Source organism: Eucyclogobius newberryi, unplaced genomic scaffold (genome assembly GCF_026437365.1).
Source record: "Eucyclogobius newberryi isolate DKJ021-1_F unplaced genomic scaffold, fEucNew1.0.hap1 SCAF_22, whole genome shotgun sequence".
NCBI classification, from domain to species: domain Eukaryota; kingdom Metazoa; phylum Chordata; class Actinopteri; order Gobiiformes; family Gobiidae; genus Eucyclogobius; species Eucyclogobius newberryi.
The window spans coordinates 26922944-26945574 of record NW_027315857.1 but is presented as its reverse complement, the minus strand read 5'-3'; the positions used below and the strand labels follow the sequence as shown (position 1 = coordinate 26945574).

Sequence of the window (22631 nt, the reverse complement as noted above, 5' to 3'; positions counted from 1 at the left end):
AGTGAAAAAAAGCTGTTTTTTTAATCCCTGACGTCGTTTTGTCGTTCCATCATCATCGTTTTTTAAAAGATGAAAATCAATTGCAGATCATCATCAGCCCAATCAGAAAGGACCAGTACGTATGAGGCCGTAAACCTGGATCAGGTCTGGACTCGGGGCTGGATCTGGATCAGGTCTGGACTCGGGGCTGGATCTGGATCAGGTCTGGACTCGGGGCTGGATCTGGATCAGGTCTGGACTCGGGGCTGGATCTGGATCAGGTCTGGACTCGGGGCTGGATCTGGATCAAGTCTGGACTCGGGTCTGGATCTGGATCAGGTCTGGACTCGGGTCTGGATCTGGCTTGGACTTGGGTCTGGATCAGGTCTGGACTTGGGTCTGGACTAGGTCTGGACTCGGGTCTGGACCAGGTCCGGACTCGGGTCTGGACCAGGTTTAGTCGGTGGCCGTGCGGTGCATCATGGCACAAAATCCGCCTCTGCAAAACACAAACACCGTTTTCTTTAATTCTTTTATTGATTTATTTCCATCCATCCATCCATTTTCTACCGCTTGTTCCCTTTTCGGGGTCGCGGGTGACTGGAGCCTATCCCAGTGACTTCGGGCCTTAGGCGGGGTACATCCTGGACAGTGGCCAACTTGTCGCAGGGTAAACACAGAGACATGGACATTACAGACAGTTCACGCTCACATTCATTCACTAGATTTTTCACTAGAGCCAATATAGAGTCACCAATTTTACCTAACACATGCATGTCTTTGGACGATGGGAGGAGCCGGAGAACCCGGAGAGAACCCACAGTAACACGGGGAGAACATGCAGACTCCACCCAGAGAGATCATGTGATGTTGGTCTGGTCCGTGAATCGAACCCACGATCTCCTTCTTGGGAGTTATTACACTGCTATTAATGATTTGTTATTACATTATTACTGATCTGTTATTACTCTGCGATTACTGATCTGTTATTACATTATTACTGATCGGTTATTACACTGCTATCACAGATCTGTTATTACTCTGCTGATCTGTTATTACACTGCTTACACATAAATAAAGTTGTAAAAGTGAACATTAGTGTAAATAAAGTTGTAAACATTAGTGTAAATAAAGTTGTAAACATTAGTGTAAATAAAGTTGTAAAAGTGAACATTAGTGTAAATAAAGTTGTGAACATTCGTGTAAATAAAGCTGTAAAAGTGAACATTAGTGTAAACAAAGTTGTAAACATTAGTGTAAATAAAGTTGTAAAAGTGACATTAGTGTAAATAAAGTTGTAAAAGTGAACATGAGTGTAAATAAAGTTGTAAAAGTGAAAATTAGTGTAAATAAAGTTGTAAAAGTGAACGTTAGTGTAAATAAAGTTGTAAAAGTGAACATTAGTGTAAATAAAGTTGTAAACATTACTGTAAATAAAGTTGAAAAATGAACATTAGTGTAAATAAAGTTGTAAACATTAGTGTAAATAAAGCTGTAAAAGTGAACATTAGTGTAAACAAAGTTGTAAACATTAGTGTAAATAAAGTTGTAAAAGTGACATTAGTGTAAATAAAGTTGTAAAAGTGAACATGAGTGTAAATAAAGTTGTAAAAGTGAACATTAGTGTAAATAACGTTGTAAAAGTGAACATTAGTGTAAATAACGTTGTAAAAGTGAACATTAGTGTAAATAAAGTTGTAAAAGTGAACATGAGTGTAATTGTAAAACTGAACAGTAGTGTAAATAAAGCTGTAAAAGTGAATATTAGTGTAAATAAAGTTGCAAAAGTTAACATTAGTGTAAATAAAGTTGTAAAAGTTAACATTAGTGTAAATAAAGCTGTAAAAGTGAATATTAGTGTAAATTAAAGTTGTAAAAGTGAACATTAGTGTAAATAAAGTTGTAAAAGTGCACATTGGCGTAAATAAAGTTGTAAACATTAGTGTAAATAAAGTTGTAAAAGTGAACATTAGTGTAAATAAAGTTGTAAACATTAGTGTTAATAAAGTTGTAAAAGTGAACGTTAGTGTAAATAAAGCTGTAAAAGTGAACATTAGTGTAAATAAAGTTGTAAACATTAGTGTAAATAAAGTTGTAAACATTAGTGTAAATAAAGTTGTAAAAGTGAACATTAGTGTAAATAAAGCTGTAAAAGTGACATTAGTGTAAATAAAGTTGTAAAAGTGAACTTAGTGTAAATAAAGTTGTAAAAGTGACATTAGTGTAAATAAAGTTATGAAAATGAACATTAGCGTAAATTAAGTTGTAAAAGTGAACATTAGTGTAAATAAAGTTGTAAACGTTCGTGTAAATAAAGTTGTAAAAGTGAACATTAGTGTAAATAAAGTTGTAAAAGTTGTAAACATTAGTGTAAATAAAGCTGTAAAAGTGGACATTAGTGTAAATAAAGCTATAAGTGTGAACATTATGTAAATATAGTTGTAAAAGTGAACATTAGTGTAAATAAAGTTGTAAACAATAGTGTAAATAAAGTTGTAAACATTAGTGTAAATAAAGTTGTAAACAATAGTGTAAATAAAGTTGTAAAAGTGAACATTAGTGTAAATAAAGTTGTAAACAATAGTGTAAATAAAGTTGTAAAAGTGAACATTAGTGTTAATAAAGTTGTAAACGTTAGTGTAAATAAAGTTGTAAAAGTTAACATTAGTGTAAATAAAGCTGTAAAAGTGAATATAAGTGTAAATAAAGTTGTAAAAGTGAACATTAATGTAAATAAAGTTGTAAAAGTGAACATTAGTGTAAATAAAGTTGTAAAAGTGCACATTGGCGTAAATAAAGTTGTAAACATTAGTGTAAATAAAGTTGTAAAAGTGAACATTAGTGTAAATAAAGTTGTAAACATTAGTGTAAATAAAGTTGTAAAAGTGAACGTTAGTGTAAATAAAGTTTTAAACATGAGTGTAAATAAAGTTGTAAATGTAAACATTAGTGTAAATAAAGCTGTAAAAGTGAACATTATTGTCAATAAAGTTGTAAAAGTGAACCTTAGTGTAGATAAAGTTATAAAAGTGAACATTAGTGCAATTGTAAAAGTGAACGTCAGTGTAAATAAAGCAGTAAAAGTGACATTAGTGTAAATAAAGTTGTAAAAGTGACATTAGTGTAAACAAAGTTGTAAAAGTGAACATTAGTGTAAATAAAGTTGTAAAAGTGACATTAGTGTAAACAAAGTTGTAAAAGTGAACATTAGTGTAAATAAAGTTGTAAAAGTGACATTAGTGTAAACAAAGTTGTAAAAGTGAACATTAGTGTAAATAAAGTTGTAAAAGTGAACATGAGTGTAATTGTAAAAGTGAACAGTAGTGTAATTAAAGCTGTAAAAGTGAATATTAGTGTAAATAAAGTTTTAAAAGTTAACATTAGTGTAAATAAAGCTGTGAAAGTGAATGTTAGTGTAATTGTAAAAGTGAACATCAGTGTAAATAAAGCTGTAAAAGTGACATTAGTGTAAATAAAGTTGTAAAAGTGAACATTAGCGTAATTGTAAAAGTGAACATTGGTGTAAATAAAGTGAACATTGGTGTAAATAAAGTGAACATTAGTGTAAATAAAGTAAACATTAGTGTAAATAAAGTTGTGAAAGTTAACATTAGTGTAAAAAAGTTGTGAAAGTTAACATTAGTGTAAATAAAGTGAACATTGGTGTAAATAACGTAAACATTAGTGTAAATCAAGTTTTAAAAGTGATTATTAGTGCAAATAAAGTGAACATTAGTGTAAATAAAGTGAACATTGGTGTAAACAAAGCTGTAAAAGTGAACATTAGTGTAAATAAAGTACCTGCAGAGGCCGGTGGAGCACTCGTAGTTGTTCTGACAATACGCTCCAAACGGTTTACTGTTCAGAATCCTCCACAGCGGCGTCATCCGGGCCGTTCTCCTCAGAGACTTCACAGTCCGGACCTGGACCTGGGACTGGACCTGGGACTGGACCTGGGACTGGACCTGGGACTGGACCATGGGCAGGGACCCGCCCACAGAGACCACTGGACTGGCACTGATCTGAACATGAGAAAACACTTTATTCTCTTTCTACAAAGTGTCTTGCCCAATGACACAAGAGGGGAAGAGATGGAAGTGTGAGTCCGACAGAAAACAGCTTTGATTTAAACTTCATCTAACTATCATCAGATAGTCCTGGTTTAGTCCTGGTTTAGTTCTGGTTTAGTCTTGTTTTAGACCTGGTTTAGTCTTGTTTCAGACCTGGTTTAGTCCTGGTTTAGACCTGGTTTAGAGCTGGTTTAGTCCTGGTTTAGTCCTGGTTTAGACCTGGTTTAGTCCTGGTTTAGTCCTGGTTTAGTCCTGGTTTGGTCCTGGTTTAGACCTGGTTTAGACATGGTTTAGACCTGGTTTAGACCTGGTTTAGTCCTGGTTTAGTCCTGGTTTAGTCCTGGTTTAGAGCTGGTTTAGACCTGGTTTAGACCTGGTTTAGACCTGGTTTGGTCCTGGTTTAGTCCTGGTCTAGTCCTGGTCTAGTCCTGGTTTGGTCCTGGTTTATACCTGGTTTAGTCCTGGTTTAGACCTGGTTTAGTCCTGGTTTAGACCTGGTTTAGTCCTGGTTTAGACCTGGTTTAGTCCTGGTTTAGTCCTGGTTTAGTCCTGGTTTAGTCTTGTTTTAGACCTGGTTTAGACATGGTTTTGTCCTGATTTAGAGCTGTTTTAGTCTTGTATTAGACCTGGTTTAGTCCTGGTTTAGAGCTGGTTTAGTCCTGGTTTAGTCTTGTATTAGACCTGGTTTAGTCCTGGTTTAGACCTGGTTTAGTCCTGGTTTAGTCCTGGTTTAGTCCTGGTTTAGACCTGGTTTAGTCCTGCTTTAGTCCTGGTTTAGTCCTGGTTTAGTCCTGGTTTAGACCTGGTTTAGTCCTGGTTTAGTCCTGGTTTAGACCTGGTTTAGTCCTGGTTTAGTCCTGGTTTAGACCTGCTTTAGTCCTGGGTTCGAAGTGTTGAAAGTTGGATTAAATTAAATTCACCTCAAAAGAATAACTTGTTTTTTAAATATAATTTCACGTCTCAAAATCGTCAACATTTGACTAAATGAAGCGTGTTTAGCTCGTTAGCTCGTTAGCTCGTTAGCTGAAATGACCAGTGAAATGTCCAGACGTTGTTCTCACCTGGTGAATGACAAGAGTCCAGACGAGGAGCAGGGCAGCCGCTTTCTTCAAACACATTTCACCCATTTTATCTCCAAAATGCTCCAAACTTTGAGTGTGACTGAGTTTCTTCTGGTCCAGGTTTCAGGAGTTAGTCCGGTCTTGGTCTGGACTCTGCTGGTCTTAGTCTGGACTCTGCTGGTCTTGGTCTGGACTCTGCTGGTCTTAGTCTGGACTCTGCTGGTCTTGGTCTGGACTCTGCTGGTCTTGGTCTGGACTCTGCTGGTCTTGGTCTGGACTCTGCTGGTCTTGGTCTGGACTCTGCTGGTCTTGGTCTGGACTCTGCTGGTCTTGGTCTGGACTCTGCTGGTCTTGGTCTGGACTCTGGACACACTGGCGGCTCTGGAGGAGGAGCAGGGCTTTTAAAAGGCGGATAAGGGGGTGTGGCTTCTGATAAGGGGGTGTGGCTTCTGATAAGGGGGTGTGGCTTCTGATTATTTATTACAAATGTCGGTGTTTTTACACCGGAATGTTGTTGTTTCACTTGATCCACAGAGACATGAAGATCAGACCTTCAAGCGTCGGAGTCACACGAGGTTCTGAGCCTCATTTATCGCTCGAGTCCAGGACATGAGGCCAGTTTGAGTCAGATCCAAAATCCTCTGGAAACGTTTGAAAGACAAAACTATTTAGTGTTGAAAATTGGTCTAAAATGAGAGTTTTTTATTGTTTGAGCGAAACAAAAATGACCAAAAAACAACAATTATTTTTCTAGATCCCAATGTGATGCTTTAAGAGCAGATTTAGAGGTGGAACTTGTACTTGTACTGCAGTATTCATGGTTCCTGTGTCTGTACTTGTACTTGTACTGCAGTATTCATGGTTCCTGTGTCTGTACTTGTACTTGTACTGCAGTATTCATGGTTCCTGTGTCTGTACTTGTACTTGTACTGCAGTATTCATGGTTCCTGTGTCTGTACTTGTACTTGTACTGCAGTATTCATGGTTCCTGTGTCTGTACTTGTACTTGTACTGCAGTATTCATGGTTCCTGTGTCTGTACTTGTACTTGTACTGCAGTATTCATGGTTCCTGTGTCTGTACTTGTACTTGTACTGCAGTATTCATGGTTCCTGTGTCTGTACTTGTACTTGTACTGCAGTATTCATGGTTCCTGTGTCTGTACTTGTACTTGTACTGCAGTATTCATGGTTCCTGTGTCTGTACTTGTACTTGTACTGCAGTATTCATGGTTCCTGTGTCTGTACTTGTACTTGTACTGCAGTATTCATGGTTCCTGTGTCTGTACTTGTACTTGTACTGCAGTATTCATGGTTCCTGTGTCTGTACTTGTACTTGTACTGCAGTATTCATGGTTCCTGTGTCTGTACTTGTACTTGTACTGCAGTATTCATGGTTCCTGTGTCTGTACTTGTACTTGTACGGCAGTATTCATGGTTCCTGTGTCTGTACTTGTACTTGTACTGCAGTATTCATGGTTCCTGTGTCTGTACTTGTACTGCAGTATTCATGGTTCCTGTGTCTGTACTTGTACTTGTACTGCAGTATTCATGGTCCCTGTGTCTGTACTTGTACTTGTACTGCAGTATTCATGGTTCCTGTGTCTGTACTTGTACTTGTACTGCAGTATTCATGACTCCTGTGTCTGTACTTGTACTTGTACTGCAGTATTCATGGCTCCTGTGTCTGTACTTGTACTTGTACTGCAGTATTCATGACTCCTGTGTCTGTACTTGTACTTGTACTGCAGTATTCATGACTCCAGTGTCTGTACTTGTACTTGTACTGCAGTATTCACGACTCCAGTGTCTGTACTTGTACTTGTACTGCAGTATTCACGGCTCCTGTGTCTGTACTTGTACTTGTACTGCAGTATGCATGGCTCCTGTGTCTGTACTTGTACTTGTACTGCAGTATTCACGGCTCCAGTGTCTGTACTTGTACTTGTACTGCAGTATTCATGACTCCAGTGTCTGTACTTGTACTTGTACTGCAGTATTCACGGCTCCAGTGTCTGTACTTGTACTTGTACTGCAGTATTCATGACTCCAGTGTCTGTACTTGTACTTGTACTGCAGTATTCATGACTCCAGTGTCTGTACTTGTACTTGTACTGCAGTATTCATGACTCCAGTGTCTGTACTTGTACTTGTACTGCAGTATTCATGACTCCAGTGTCTGTACTTGTACTTGTACTGCAGTATTCATGACTCCTGTGTCTGTACTTGTACTTGTACTGCAGTATTCATGACTCCTGTGTCTGTACTTGTACTTGTACTGCAGTATTCATGACTCCAGTGTCTGTACTTGTACTTGTACTGCAGTATTCATGACTCCTGTGTCTGTACTTGTACATGTACTGCAGTATTCATGACTCCAGTGTCTGTACTTGTACTTGTACTGCAGTATTCATGACTCCTGTGTCTGTACTTGTACTTGTACTGCAGTATTCATGACTCCAGTGTCTGTACTTCTACTTGTACTGCAGTATTCGTGTCCACGCGTCTCTGTCCTCTGAGCACGTGCCTTTGTTTAAGTCCAAATGGAGCTGCAGTGAATGAACTCGTGCAGATAAGTGCCTCCCGCGACCTTTGACCTCTGCGACCTTTCACCCGACGGTGGCCGACACCGGCGTTTTACATAATGAAGCCGTGAAGAAGAAGAAGAAGAAGAAGAAGAAGAAGAAGAAGAAGAAGAAGAAGAAGAAGAAGAAGAAGAAGAAGAAGAAGAAGAAGAAGAAGAAGAAGAAGAAGAAGAAGAAGAAGAAGAAGAAGAAGAAGAAGAAGAAGAAGAAGAAGAAGAAGATTTATCGTGCTTTATTCGAGCTTTGATAAGAAGCTTTTCTTTCCTGTTTGACGCCGTTAAAGGACAAACTCGATGGCCTTCAGCCTCGTGGCTCCAGGTTTTATAATCTGGCCCGGGCTGTGTTTTTATCAGCAGCAGGTTTGATTTTATTGGCCCGTCAGTGCCAAATGTGTCTCACTGAACTGACCTTGTGTCTCAATGGTGATGTCCACACTTTAAACGGGACCACCAGAAGGCTCTACCTCCTACTGTGCTTTTAGAGACTCTTGGCACCACCAGAAGTCCAGTGTTTAGAGAGTGAAGAGCTCTGATTGGATGAGATGATTCTATAGCATCTTTGAGGTGGGAGGGGCCATGTCATTTATGGCTTTGTAAATCAGGAGGAGGAGTTTAAATGTGATTCTAAACTGGACAGGAGCCAATGAAGAGACTCCAGCACCGGTGTAATGTGCTCTCTTCTTTTAGTTCCTGTTGGTAGTCTTGCTGCGGTTGTGTGCAGAGGTCATGTGGGTCGTGTGCAGAGGTCATGTGGGTCAGTGTGCAGAGGTCATGTGGGTCGGTGTGCAGAGGTCATGTGGGTCGGTGTGCAGAGGTCATGTGGGTCGGTGTGCAGAGGTCATGTGGGTCGGTGTGCAGAGGTCATGTGGGTCGGTGTGCAGAGGTCATGTGGGTCGGTGTGCAGAGGTCATGTGGGTCGGTGTGCAGAGGTCATGTGGGTCGGTGTGCAGAGGTCATGTGGGTCGGTGTGCAGAGGTCATGTGGGTCGGTGTGCAGAGGTCATGTGGGTCGGTGTGCAGAGGTCATGTGGGTCGGTGTGCAGAGGTCATGTGGGTCGGTGTGCAGAGGTCATGTGGGTCAGTGTGCAGAGGTCATGTGGGTCGGTGGGCTGATGGTCAGCTCAAACAGACCACATGTGCTGACCATGTGAACACACATGGAAACAGACGTGTGACGTGATCAGGATAAACATGAGTCATTCCTGTAACGGGCGTGAGCGAGCGGCCCCTGAGCAGCAGGAGCAGGAATCGCTGAGCACGTCCAGGTTCTGGTCAGACGTGAGTCAGAGCATCTCGTTTCCACTGATCCTGTTCGGAGCGGAGCTGTTCAGTGGAAACAGAGAAGAATCACAAGAAAAGCGACAAAAACGCGGCGAAAAGCAAAAATAATGCGACTTAACCTGACAAAACACAACTGAGAGACTTATATGTGGAGCCTTAGCGACACACAGCTAGCGTAGCGCGTTAGCAACAGCTGTTTCCTGTTTAGGGCTGCACGGCACTCGCTTTGTCAAGAGCCACAATCTGAAATTTCCAGGTCATAATGCGTCTGATATTAGCATTAGCATGACATAAAGAGAGGTTCAAACACCACGCCCCTCACACACACTAGCTTTAGCCACGCCCCTCACACACACTAGCTTTAACCACGCCCCTCACACACACTAGCTTTAGCCACGCCCCTCACACACACTAGCTTTAGCCTCGCCCCTTACACACACTAGCTTTAGCCATGCCCCTCACACACACTAGCTTTAGCCTCGCCCCTTACACACACTAGCTTTAGCCACGCCCCTCACACACACTAGCTTTAGCCACGCCCCTCACACACACTAGCTTTAGCCACGCCCCTCGCACACACTGGAATGACTAAACGTCTTTTTGTGACTCGCTCAGATCGACCTCGGGAGTGAAACCTGAGATGTGTTTGTGACTCAGAGTCTGGACCAGGCTCAGGTCAGATCTGATGTCAGAGGTCAGACTTTGTCCCTGTGGAAAAGTGTCTCCTACATTTGACCCATCGCCTGAGACTCAAACCAGGACCTTCTGCCAGTCCTGGTGTGACCGAGGCCCCGAGGCCCGGTGGAGTCCTGGTCTGACCGATGTCCTCAGACTGGGCAGGTCCAAACACAGGGGCCTTGAACCAGGGCCAATGCAGAACTAAACAAACACATCAGATCCACAAAGTCATGTTTCATTTAGAGTTTTGTAACTCGTGAGTGTTTTTAATGTTTTACAGTTTGATATAATATAAAAATATAATATGATATAATATTATATCATATAATGATGAGATAATAAAATACATGATGATCTCAGACATCGCCCGGTCAAACAAGGTCAGTGTCAGCTGCTGAAGGACCAAAGGACCAGAGGACCAGGGGACGATGATGTGGAGGACAGAGGACTGGAGCAGGACTTTGTGGAACCACCTCCTCATCAACGCGGGGAAGACCAAGGAGATGGTGGTGGACTTCCACAGAGGCCACGCCCCCCTCACCAGAGAACATCCAGGGACGGGACAGGCCACGCCCCCCTCACCAGTGAACATCCAGGGACGGGACATTGAGAGAGTGACTCATACAAGTACCTGGTGTTCATCTGAACCACAAACTGGACTCATAACACAGACTGAACAGGAAGAGCCAGAGTCGGCTCCACCTCCTGAGGAGACTCAGGTCTTTTGGAGTGACAGGGCCGCGCCTGACAGGGCCACTCCTGACAGGGCAACTCCTGACAGGGCCACTCCTGAAGACCTTCTCCTCCTCTGTGGTGCATCAGCTCCTATAGGTGTGGTCATCACAGAGGGAGAGGAAAAAGCTGGACAAAGCTCCGTCCTGGGCTGTCTTCTGGACTCGGTGCAGGAGGTGGGGGACAGAAGGGTCCTGGCTAAACTCACATCTATACTGGACCATGAGTGTCGCCCCCTTCAGGACACTCTGTCCCCTGCAGGACACTCTATCCGCTCTGGAGAGCAGCTTCAGTGACTGATCCACCCTCGCTGTGAGAAGGAGACGTTTCACAGTCTGTCCTTCTGCTGCTGTCAGACTCTACAACAAACACTGTCATACCCATGTGCAATACTGTCATACACATGTGCAATACTGTCATACCCATGTGCAATACTGTCATACACATGTGCAATACTGTCATACCCATGTGCAATACTGTCATACCCATGTGCAATACTGTCATACACATGTGCAATACTGTCATACCCATGTGCAATACTGTCATACCCATGTGCAGTACTGCCATACCCATGTGCAATACTGTCATACCCATATGCAAACTGTCATACACATGTGCAATACTGTCATACCCATGTGCAATACTGTCATACCCATGTGCAATACTGACATACCCATGTGCAATACTGTCATACCCATGTGCAATACTGTCATACCCATGTGCAATACTGACATACCCATGTGCAATACTGACATACCCATGTGCAATACTGACATACCCATGTGCAATACTGTCATACCCATGTGCAATACTGTCATACACATGTGCAATACTGTCATACCCATGTGCAATACTGTCATACCCATGTGCAATACTGTCATACCCATGTGCAATACTGACATACCCATGTGCAATACTGTCATACCCATGTGCAGTACTGCCATACCCATGTGCAATACTGTCATACCCATATGCAAACTGTCATACCCATGTGCAATACTGTCATATCCATGTGCAATACTGACATACCCATGTGCAATACTGTCATACCCATGTGCAATACTGTCATACACATGTGCAATACTGTCACACCCATGTGCAATACTGTCATACCCATGTGCAATACTGACATACCCATGTGCAATACTGACATACCCATGTGCAATACTGTCATACCCATGTGCAATACTGTCATACCCATGTGCAATACTGTCATACCCATGTTCAATACTGCCATACCCATGTGCAATACTGTCATACCCATGTGCAAACTGTCATACCCATGTGCAATACTGTCATACCCATGTGCAATACTGACATACCCATGTGCAATACTGACATACCCATGTGCAATACTGACATACCCATGTGCAATACTGTCATACCCATGTGCAATACTGTCATACCCATGTGTAATACTGTCATATCCATGTGCAATACTGACATACCCATGTGCAATACTGTCATACCCATGTGCAATACTTTCATACCCATGTGCAATACTGACATAGCCATGTGCAATACTGACATACCCATGTGCAATACTGTCATACCCATGTGCAATACCGTCAGTATGTACATATGTGCAATACTGAAATACCTATGTGCAATACTGACATACCCATGTGCAATACTGCCATACCCATGTGCAATACTGTCATACCCATGTGCAATACTGCCATACCCATGTGCAATACTGTCATACCCATATGCAAACTGTCATACCCATGTGCAATACTGTCATATCCATGTGCAATACTGACATACCCATGTGCAATACTGTCATACCCATGTGCAATACTGTCATACACATGTGCAATACTGTCATACCCATGTGCAATACTGTCATACCCATGTGCAATACTGACATACCCATGTGCAATACTGACATACCCATGTGCAATACTGTCATACCCATGTGCAATACTGACATACCCATGTGCAATACTGTCATACCCATGTGCAATACTGTCATACCCATGTGCAATACTGTCATACCCATGTTCAATACTGCCATACCCATGTTTAATACTGTCATACCCATGTGCAAACTGTCATACCCATGTGCAATACTGTCATACCCATGTGCAATACTGACATACCCATGTGCAATACTGACATACCCATGTGCAATACTGACATACCCATGTGCAATACTGTCATACCCATGTGCAATACTGTCATACACATGTGCAATACTGTCATACCCATGTGCAATACTGTCATACCCATGTGCAATACTGTCATACCCATGTGCAATACTGACATACCCATGTGCAATACTGTCATACCCATGTGCAGTACTGCCATACCCATGTGCAATACTGTCATACCCATATGCAAACTGTCATACCCATGTGCAATACTGTCATATCCATGTGCAATACTGACATACCCATGTGCAATACTGTCATACCCATGTGCAATACTGTCATACACATGTGCAATACTGTCACACCCATGTGCAATACTGTCATACCCATGTGCAATACTGACATACCCATGTGCAATACTGACATACCCATGTGCAATACTGTCATACCCATGTGCAATACTGTCATACCCATGTGCAATACTGTCATACCCATGTTCAATACTGCCATACCCATGTGCAATACTGTCATACCCATGTGCAAACTGTCATACCCATGTGCAATACTGTCATACCCATGTGCAATACTGACATACCCATGTGCAATACTGACATACCCATGTGCAATACTGACATACCCATGTGCAATACTGTCATACCCATGTGCAATACTGTCATACCCATGTGTAATACTGTCATATCCATGTGCAATACTGACATACCCATGTGCAATACTGTCATACCCATGTGCAATACTTTCATACCCATGTGCAATACTGACATAGCCATGTGCAATACTGACATACCCATGTGCAATACTGTCATACCCATGTGCAATACCGTCAGTATGTACATATGTGCAATACTGAAATACCTATGTGCAATACTGACATACCCATGTGCAATACTGCCATACCCATGTGCAATACTGTCATACCCATGTGCAATACTGCCATACCCATGTGCAATACTGTCATACCCATATGCAAACTGTCATACCCATGTGCAATACTGTCATACCCATGTGCAATACTGTCATACCCATGTGCAATACTGACATACCCATGTGCAATACTGACATACCCATGTGCAATACTGACATACCCATGTGCAATACTGTCATACCCATGTGCAATACTGTCATACACATGTGCAATACTGTCATACCCATGTGCAATACTGTCATACCCATGTGCAATACTGTCATACCCATGTGCAATACTGTCATACCCATGTGCAATACTGACATACCCATGTGCAATACTGACATACCCATGTGCAATACTGACATACCCATGTGCAATACTGTCATACCCATGTGCAATACTGTCATACCCATGTGTAATACTGTCATATCCATGTGCAATACTGACATACCCATGTGCAATACTGTCATACCCATGTGCAATACTTTCATACCCATGTGCAATACTGACATAGCCATGTGCAATACTGACATACCCATGTGCAATACTGTCATACCCATGTGCAATACCGTCAGTATGTACATATGTGCAATACTGAAATACCTATGTGCAATACTGACATACCCATGTGCAATACTGCCATACCCATGTGCAATACTGTCATACCCATGTGCAATACTGCCATACCCATGTGCAATACTGTCATACCCATATGCAAACTGTCATACCCATGTGCAATACTGTCATATCCATGTGCAATACTGACATACCCATGTGCAATACTGTCATACCCATGTGCAATACTGTCATACACATGTGCAATACTGTCATACCCATGTGCAATACTGTCATACCCATGTGCAATACTGACATACCCATGTGCAATACTGACATACCCATGTGCAATACTGTCATACCCATGTGCAATACTGACATACCCATGTGCAATACTGTCATACCCATGTGCAATACTGTCATACCCATGTGCAATACTGTCATACCCATGTTCAATACTGCCATACCCATGTTTAATACTGTCATACCCATGTGCAAACTGTCATACCCATGTGCAATACTGTCATACCCATGTGCAATACTGACATACCCATGTGCAATACTGACATACCCATGTGCAATACTGACATACCCATGTGCAATACTGTCATACCCATGTGCAATACTGTCATACACATGTGCAATACTGTCATACCCATGTGCAATACTGTCATACCCATGTGCAATACTGTCATACCCATGTGCAATACTGACATACCCATGTGCAATACTGTCATACCCATGTGCAGTACTGCCATACCCATGTGCAATACTGTCATACCCATATGCAAACTGTCATACCCATGTGCAATACTGTCATATCCATGTGCAATACTGACATACCCATGTGCAATACTGTCATACCCATGTGCAATACTGTCATACACATGTGCAATACTGTCACACCCATGTGCAATACTGTCATACCCATGTGCAATACTGACATACCCATGTGCAATACTGACATACCCATGTGCAATACTGTCATACCCATGTGCAATACTGTCATACCCATGTGCAATACTGTCATACCCATGTTCAATACTGCCATACCCATGTGCAATACTGTCATACCCATGTGCAAACTGTCATACCCATGTGCAATACTGTCATACCCATGTGCAATACTGACATACCCATGTGCAATACTGACATACCCATGTGCAATACTGACATACCCATGTGCAATACTGTCATACCCATGTGCAATACTGTCATACCCATGTGTAATACTGTCATATCCATGTGCAATACTGACATACCCATGTGCAATACTGTCATACCCATGTGCAATACTTTCATACCCATGTGCAATACTGACATAGCCATGTGCAATACTGACATACCCATGTGCAATACTGTCATACCCATGTGCAATACCGTCAGTATGTACATATGTGCAATACTGAAATACCTATGTGCAATACTGACATACCCATGTGCAATACTGCCATACCCATGTGCAATACTGTCATACCCATGTGCAATACTGCCATACCCATGTGCAATACTGTCATACCCATATGCAAACTGTCATACCCATGTGCAATACTGTCATATCCATGTGCAATACTGACATACCCATGTGCAATACTGTCATACCCATGTGCAATACTGTCATACACATGTGCAATACTGTCATACCCATGTGCAATACTGTCATACCCATGTGCAATACTGACATACCCATGTGCAATACTGACATACCCATGTGCAATACTGTCATACCCATGTGCAATACTGTCATACCCATGTGCAATACTGTCATACCCATGTTCAATACTGCCATACCCATGTGCAATACTGTCATACCCATGTGCAAACTGTCATACCCATGTGCAATACTGTCATACCCATGTGCAATACTGACATACCCATGTGCAATACTGACATACCCATGTGCAATACTGACATACCCATGTGCAATACTGTCATACCCATGTGCAATACTGTCATACCCATGTGCAATACTGTTATATCCATGTGCAATACTGACATACCCATGTGCAATACTGTCATACCCATGTGCAATACTGTCATACCCATGTGCAATACTGTCAGTATGTACATATGTGCAATACTGAAATACCTATGTGCAATACTGACATACCCATGTGCAATACTGCCATACCCATGTGCAATACTGTCATACCCATGTGCAATACTGCCATACCCATGTGCAATACTGTCATACCCATATGCAAACTGTCATACACATGTGCAATACTGTCATACCCATGTGCAATACTGTCATACCCATGTGCAATACTGACATACCCATGTGCAATACTGACATACCCATGTGCAATACTGTCATACCCATGTGCAATACTGTCATACCCATGTTCAATACTGCCATACCCATGTTTAATACTGTCATACCCATGTGCAAACTGTCATACCAATGTGCAATACTGTCATACCCATGTGCAATACTGACATACCCATGTGCAATACTGACATACCCATGTGCAATACTGACATACCCATGTGCAATACTGTCATACCCATGTGCAATACTGTCATACACATGTGCAATACTGTCATACCCATGTGCAATACTGTCATACCCATGTGCAATACTGTCATACCCATGTGCAATACTGACATACCCATGTGCAATACTGTCATACCCATGTGCAGTACTGCCATACCCATGTGCAATACTGTCATACCCATATGCAAACTGTCATACCCATGTGCAATACTGTCATATCCATGTGCAATACTGACATACCCATGTGCAATACTGTCATACCCATGTGCAATACTGTCATACACATGTGCAATACTGTCACACCCATGTGCAATACTGTCATACCCATGTGCAATACTGACATACCCATGTGCAATACTGACATACCCATGTGCAACACTGTCATACCCATGTGCAATACTGTCATACCCATGTGCAATACTGTCATACCCATGTTCAATACTGCCATACCCATGTGCAATACTGTCATACCCATGTGCAAACTGTCATACCCATGTGCAATACTGTCATACCCATGTGCAATACTGACATACCCATGTGCAATACTGACATACCCATGTGCAATACTGACATACCCATGTGCAATACTGTCATACCAATGTGCAATACTGTCATACCCATGTGCAATACTGTCATATCCATGTGCAATACTGACATACCCATGTGCAATACTGTCATACCCATGTGCAATACTTTCATACCCATGTGCAATACTGACATACCCATGTGCAATACTGACATACCCATGTGCAATACTGTCATACCCATGTGCAATACCGTCAGTATGTACATATGTGCAATACTGAAATACCTATGTGCAATACTGACATACCCATGTGCAATACTGCCATACCCATGTGCAATACTGTCATACCCATGTGCAATACTGCCATACCCATGTGCAATACTGTCATACCCATATGCAAACTGTCATACCCATGTGCAATACTGTCATATCCATGTGCAATACTGACATACCCATGTGCAATACTGTCATACCCATGTGCAATACTTTCATACCCATGTGCAATACTGACATACCCATGTGCAATACTGACATACCCATGTGCAATACTGTCATACCCATGTGCAATACCGTCAGTATGTACATATGTGCAATACTGAAATACCTATGTGCAATACTGACATACCCATGTGCAATACTGCCATACCCATGTGCAATACTGTCATACCCATGTGCAATACTGCCATACCCATGTGCAATACTGTCATACCCATATGCAAACTGTCATACCCATGTGCAATACTGTCATATCCATGTGCAATACTGACATACCCATGTGCAATACTGTCATACCCATGTGCAATACTGTCATACACATGTGCAATACTGTCATACCCATGTGCAATACTGTCATACCCATGTGCAATACTGACATACCCATGTGCAATACTGACATACCCATGTGCAATACTGTCATACCCATGTGCAATACTGTCATACCCATGTGCAATACTGTCATACCCATGTTCAATACTGCCATACCCATGTGCAATACTGTCATACCCATGTGCAATACTGACATACCCATGTGCAATACTGACATACCCATGTGCAATACTGTCATACCCATGTGCAATACTGTCATACCCATGTGTAATACTGTCATATCCATGTGCAATACTGACATACCCATGTGCAATACTGTCATACCCATGTGCAATACTTTCATACCCATGTGCAATACTGACATAGCCATGTGCAATACTGACATACCCATGTGCAATACTGTCATACCCATGTGCAATACCGTCAGTATGTACATATGTGCAATACTGAAATACCTATGTGCAATACTGACATACCCATGTGCAATACTGCCATACCCATGTGCAATACTGTCATACCCATGTGCAATACTGCCATACCCATGTGCAATACTGTCATACCCATATGCAAACTGTCATACCCATGTGCAATACTGTCATATCCATGTGCAATACTGACATACCCATGTGCAATACTGTCATACCCATGTGCAATACTGTCATACACATGTGCAATACTGTCATACCCATGTGCAATACTGTCATACCCATGTGCAATACTGACATACCCATGTGCAATACTGACATACCCATGTGCAATACTGTCATACCCATGTGCAATACTGTCATACCCATGTGCAATACTGTCATACCCATGTTCAATACTGCCATACCCATGTGCAATACTGTCATACCCATGTGCAAACTGTCATACCCATGTGCAATACTGTCATACCCATGTGCAATACTGTCATACCCATGTGCAATACTGACATACCCATGTGCAATACTGTCATACCCATGTGCAATACTGTCATACCCATGTGCAATACTGACATACCCATGTGCAATACTGACATACCCATGTGCAATACTGACATACCCATGTGCAATACTGTCATACCCATGTGCAATACTGTCATACACATGTGCAATACTGTCATACCCATGTGCAATACTGTCATACCCATGTGCAATACTGTCATACCCATGTGCAATACTGTCATACCCATGTGCAATACTGACATACCCATGTGCAATACTGACATACCCATGTGCAATACTGACATACCCATGTGCAATACTGTCATACCCATGTGCAATACTGTCATACCCATGTGTAATACTGTCATATCCATGTGCAATACTGACATACCCATGTGCAATACTGTCATACCCATGTGCAATACTTTCATACCCATGTGCAATACTGACATAGCCATGTGCAATACTGACATACCCATGTGCAATACTGTCATACCCATGTGCAATACCGTCAGTATGTACATATGTGCAATACTGAAATACCTATGTGCAATACTGACATACCCATGTGCAATACTGCCATACCCATGTGCAATACTGTCATACCCATGTGCAATACTGCCATACCCATGTGCAATACTGTCATACCCATATGCAAACTGTCATACCCATGTGCAATACTGTCATATCCATGTGCAATACTGACATACCCATGTGCAATACTGTCATACCCATGTGCAATACTGTCATACACATGTGCAATACTGTCATACCCATGTGCAATACTGTCATACCCATGTGCAATACTGACATACCCATGTGCAATACTGACATACCCATGTGCAATACTGTCATACCCATGTGCAATACTGACATACCCATGTGCAATACTGTCATACCCATGTGCAATACTGTCATACCCATGTGCAATACTGTCATACCCATGTTCAATACTGCCATACCCATGTTTAATACTGTCATACCCATGTGCAAACTGTCATACCCATGTGCAATACTGTCATACCCATGTGCAATACTGACATACCCATGTGCAATACTGACATACCCATGTGCAATACTGACATACCCATGTGCAATACTGTCATACCCATGTGCAATACTGTCATACACATGTGCAATACTGTCATACCCATGTGCAATACTGTCATACCCATGTGCAATACTGTCATACCCATGTGCAATACTGACATACCCATGTGCAATACTGTCATACCCATGTGCAGTACTGCCATACCCATGTGCAATACTGTCATACCCATATGCAAACTGTCATACCCATGTGCAATACTGTCATATCCATGTGCAATACTGACATACCCATGTGCAATACTGTCATACCCATGTGCAATACTGTCATACACATGTGCAATACTGTCACACCCATGTGCAATACTGTCATACCCATGTGCAATACTGACATACCCATGTGCAATACTGACATACCCATGTGCAATACTGTCATACCCATGTGCAATACTGTCATACCCATGTGCAATACTGTCATACCCATGTTCAATACTGCCATACCCATGTGCAATACTGTCATACCCATGTGCAAACTGTCATACCCATGTGCAATACTGTCATACCCATGTGCAATACTGACATACCCATGTGCAATACTGACATACCCATGTGCAATACTGACATACCCATGTGCAATACTGTCATACCCATGTGCAATACTGTCATACCCATGTGTAATACTGTCATATCCATGTGCAATACTGACATACCCATGTGCAATACTGTCATACCCATGTGCAATACTTTCATACCCATGTGCAATACTGACATAGCCATGTGCAATACTGACATACCCATGTGCAATACTGTCATACCCATGTGCAATACCGTCAGTATGTACATATGTGCAATACTGAAATACCTATGTGCAATACTGACATACCCATGTGCAATACTGCCATACCCATGTGCAATACTGTCATACCCATGTGCAATACTGCCATACCCATGTGCAATACTGTCATACCCATATGCAAACTGTCATACCCATGTGCAATACTGTCATATCCATGTGCAATACTGACATACCCATGTGCAATACTGTCATACCCATGTGCAATACTGTCATACACATGTGCAATACTGTCATACCCATGTGCAATACTGTCATACCCATGTGCAATACTGACATACCCATGTGCAATACTGACATACCCATGTGCAATACTGTCATACCCATGTGCAATACTGTCATACCCATGTGCAATACTGTCATACCCATGTTCAATACTGCCATACCCATGTGCAATACTGTCATACCCATGTGCAAACTGTCATACCCATGTGCAATACTGTCATACCCATGTGCAATACTGACATACCCATGTGCAATACTGACATACCCATGTGCAATACTGACATACCCATGTGCAATACTGTCATACCCATGTGCAATACTGTCATACCCATGTGCAATACTGTTATATCCATGTGCAATACTGACATACCCATGTGCAATACTGTCATACCCATGTGCAATACTTTCATACCCATGTGCAATACTGACATACCCATTTGCAATACTGACATACCCATGTGCAATACTGTCATACCCATGTGCAATACTGTCAGTATGTACATATGTGCAATACTGAAATACCTATGTGCAATACTGACATACCCATGTGCAATACTGCCATACCCATGTGCAATACTGTCATACCCATGTGCAATACTGCCATACCCATGTGCAATACTGTCATACCCATATGCAAACTGTCATACACATGTGCAATACTGTCATACCCATGTGCAATACTGTCATACCCATGTGCAATACTGACATACCCATGTGCAATACTGACATACCCATGTGCAATACTGTCATACCCATGTGCAATACTGTCATACCCATGTTCAATACTGCCATACCCATGTTTAATACTGTCATACCCATGTGCAAACTGTCATACCAATGTGCAATACTGTCATACCCATGTGCAATACTGACATACCCATGTGCAATACTGACATACCCATGTGCAATACTGACATACCCATGTGCAATACTGTCATACCCATGTGCAATACTGTCATACACATGTGCAATACTGTCATACCCATGTGCAATACTGTCATACCCATGTGCAATACTGTCATACCCATGTGCAATACTGACATACCCATGTGCAATACTGTCATACCCATGTGCAGTACTGCCATACCCATGTGCAATACTGTCATACCCATATGCAAACTGTCATACCCATGTGCAATACTGTCATATCCATGTGCAATACTGACATACCCATGTGCAATACTGTCATACCCATGTGCAATACTGTCATACACATGTGCAATACTGTCACACCCATGTGCAATACTGTCATACCCATGTGCAATACTGACATACCCATGTGCAATACTGACATACCCATGTGCAACACTGTCATACCCATGTGCAATACTGTCATACCCATGTGCAATACTGTCATACCCATGTTCAATACTGCCATACCCATGTGCAATACTGTCATACCCATGTGCAAACTGTCATACCCATGTGCAATACTGTCATACCCATGTGCAATACTGACATACCCATGTGCAATACTGACATACCCATGTGCAATACTGACATACCCATGTGCAATACTGTCATACCAATGTGCAATACTGTCATACCCATGTGCAATACTGTCATATCCATGTGCAATACTGACATACCCATGTGCAATACTGTCATACCCATGTGCAATACTTTCATACCCATGTGCAATACTGACATACCCATGTGCAATACTGACATACCCATGTGCAATACTGTCATACCCATGTGCAATACCGTCAGTATGTACATATGTGCAATACTGAAATACCTATGTGCAATACTGACATACCCATGTGCAATACTGCCA

At 41.9% G+C, this 22631-nt stretch overlaps 1 protein-coding gene across 4 annotated transcripts; it reads right to left on the bottom strand.

Annotated features, from left to right (window-relative positions):
* Window positions 1-370: 370 nt before the first annotated feature.
* leap2 (liver-expressed antimicrobial peptide 2) lies at window positions 371-5323 on the bottom strand. 4 transcript variants are annotated; one of them, XM_072458938.1, is made up of 4 exons: window positions 5111-5323; window positions 3957-4001; window positions 3781-3920; window positions 371-478 (listed from the first exon to the last, which is right to left on the bottom strand). In XM_072458938.1, the coding sequence occupies exons 1-4, from the start codon at window positions 5174-5176 to the stop codon at window positions 436-438; spliced, it is 294 nt and encodes a 97-aa protein (XP_072315039.1). In that variant the 5' UTR covers window positions 5177-5323; the 3' UTR covers window positions 371-435. The 4 variants fall into 4 exon arrangements, with proteins under 4 accessions (XP_072315039.1, XP_072315040.1, XP_072315038.1 ...); XM_072458939.1 differs by having other exon boundaries at window positions 3781-3902; window positions 3945-4001; window positions 5111-5322; XM_072458937.1 differs by having other exon boundaries at window positions 3781-3902; window positions 3933-4001; window positions 5111-5282.
* Between the last annotated feature and the right edge of the window lie 17308 nt (window positions 5324-22631).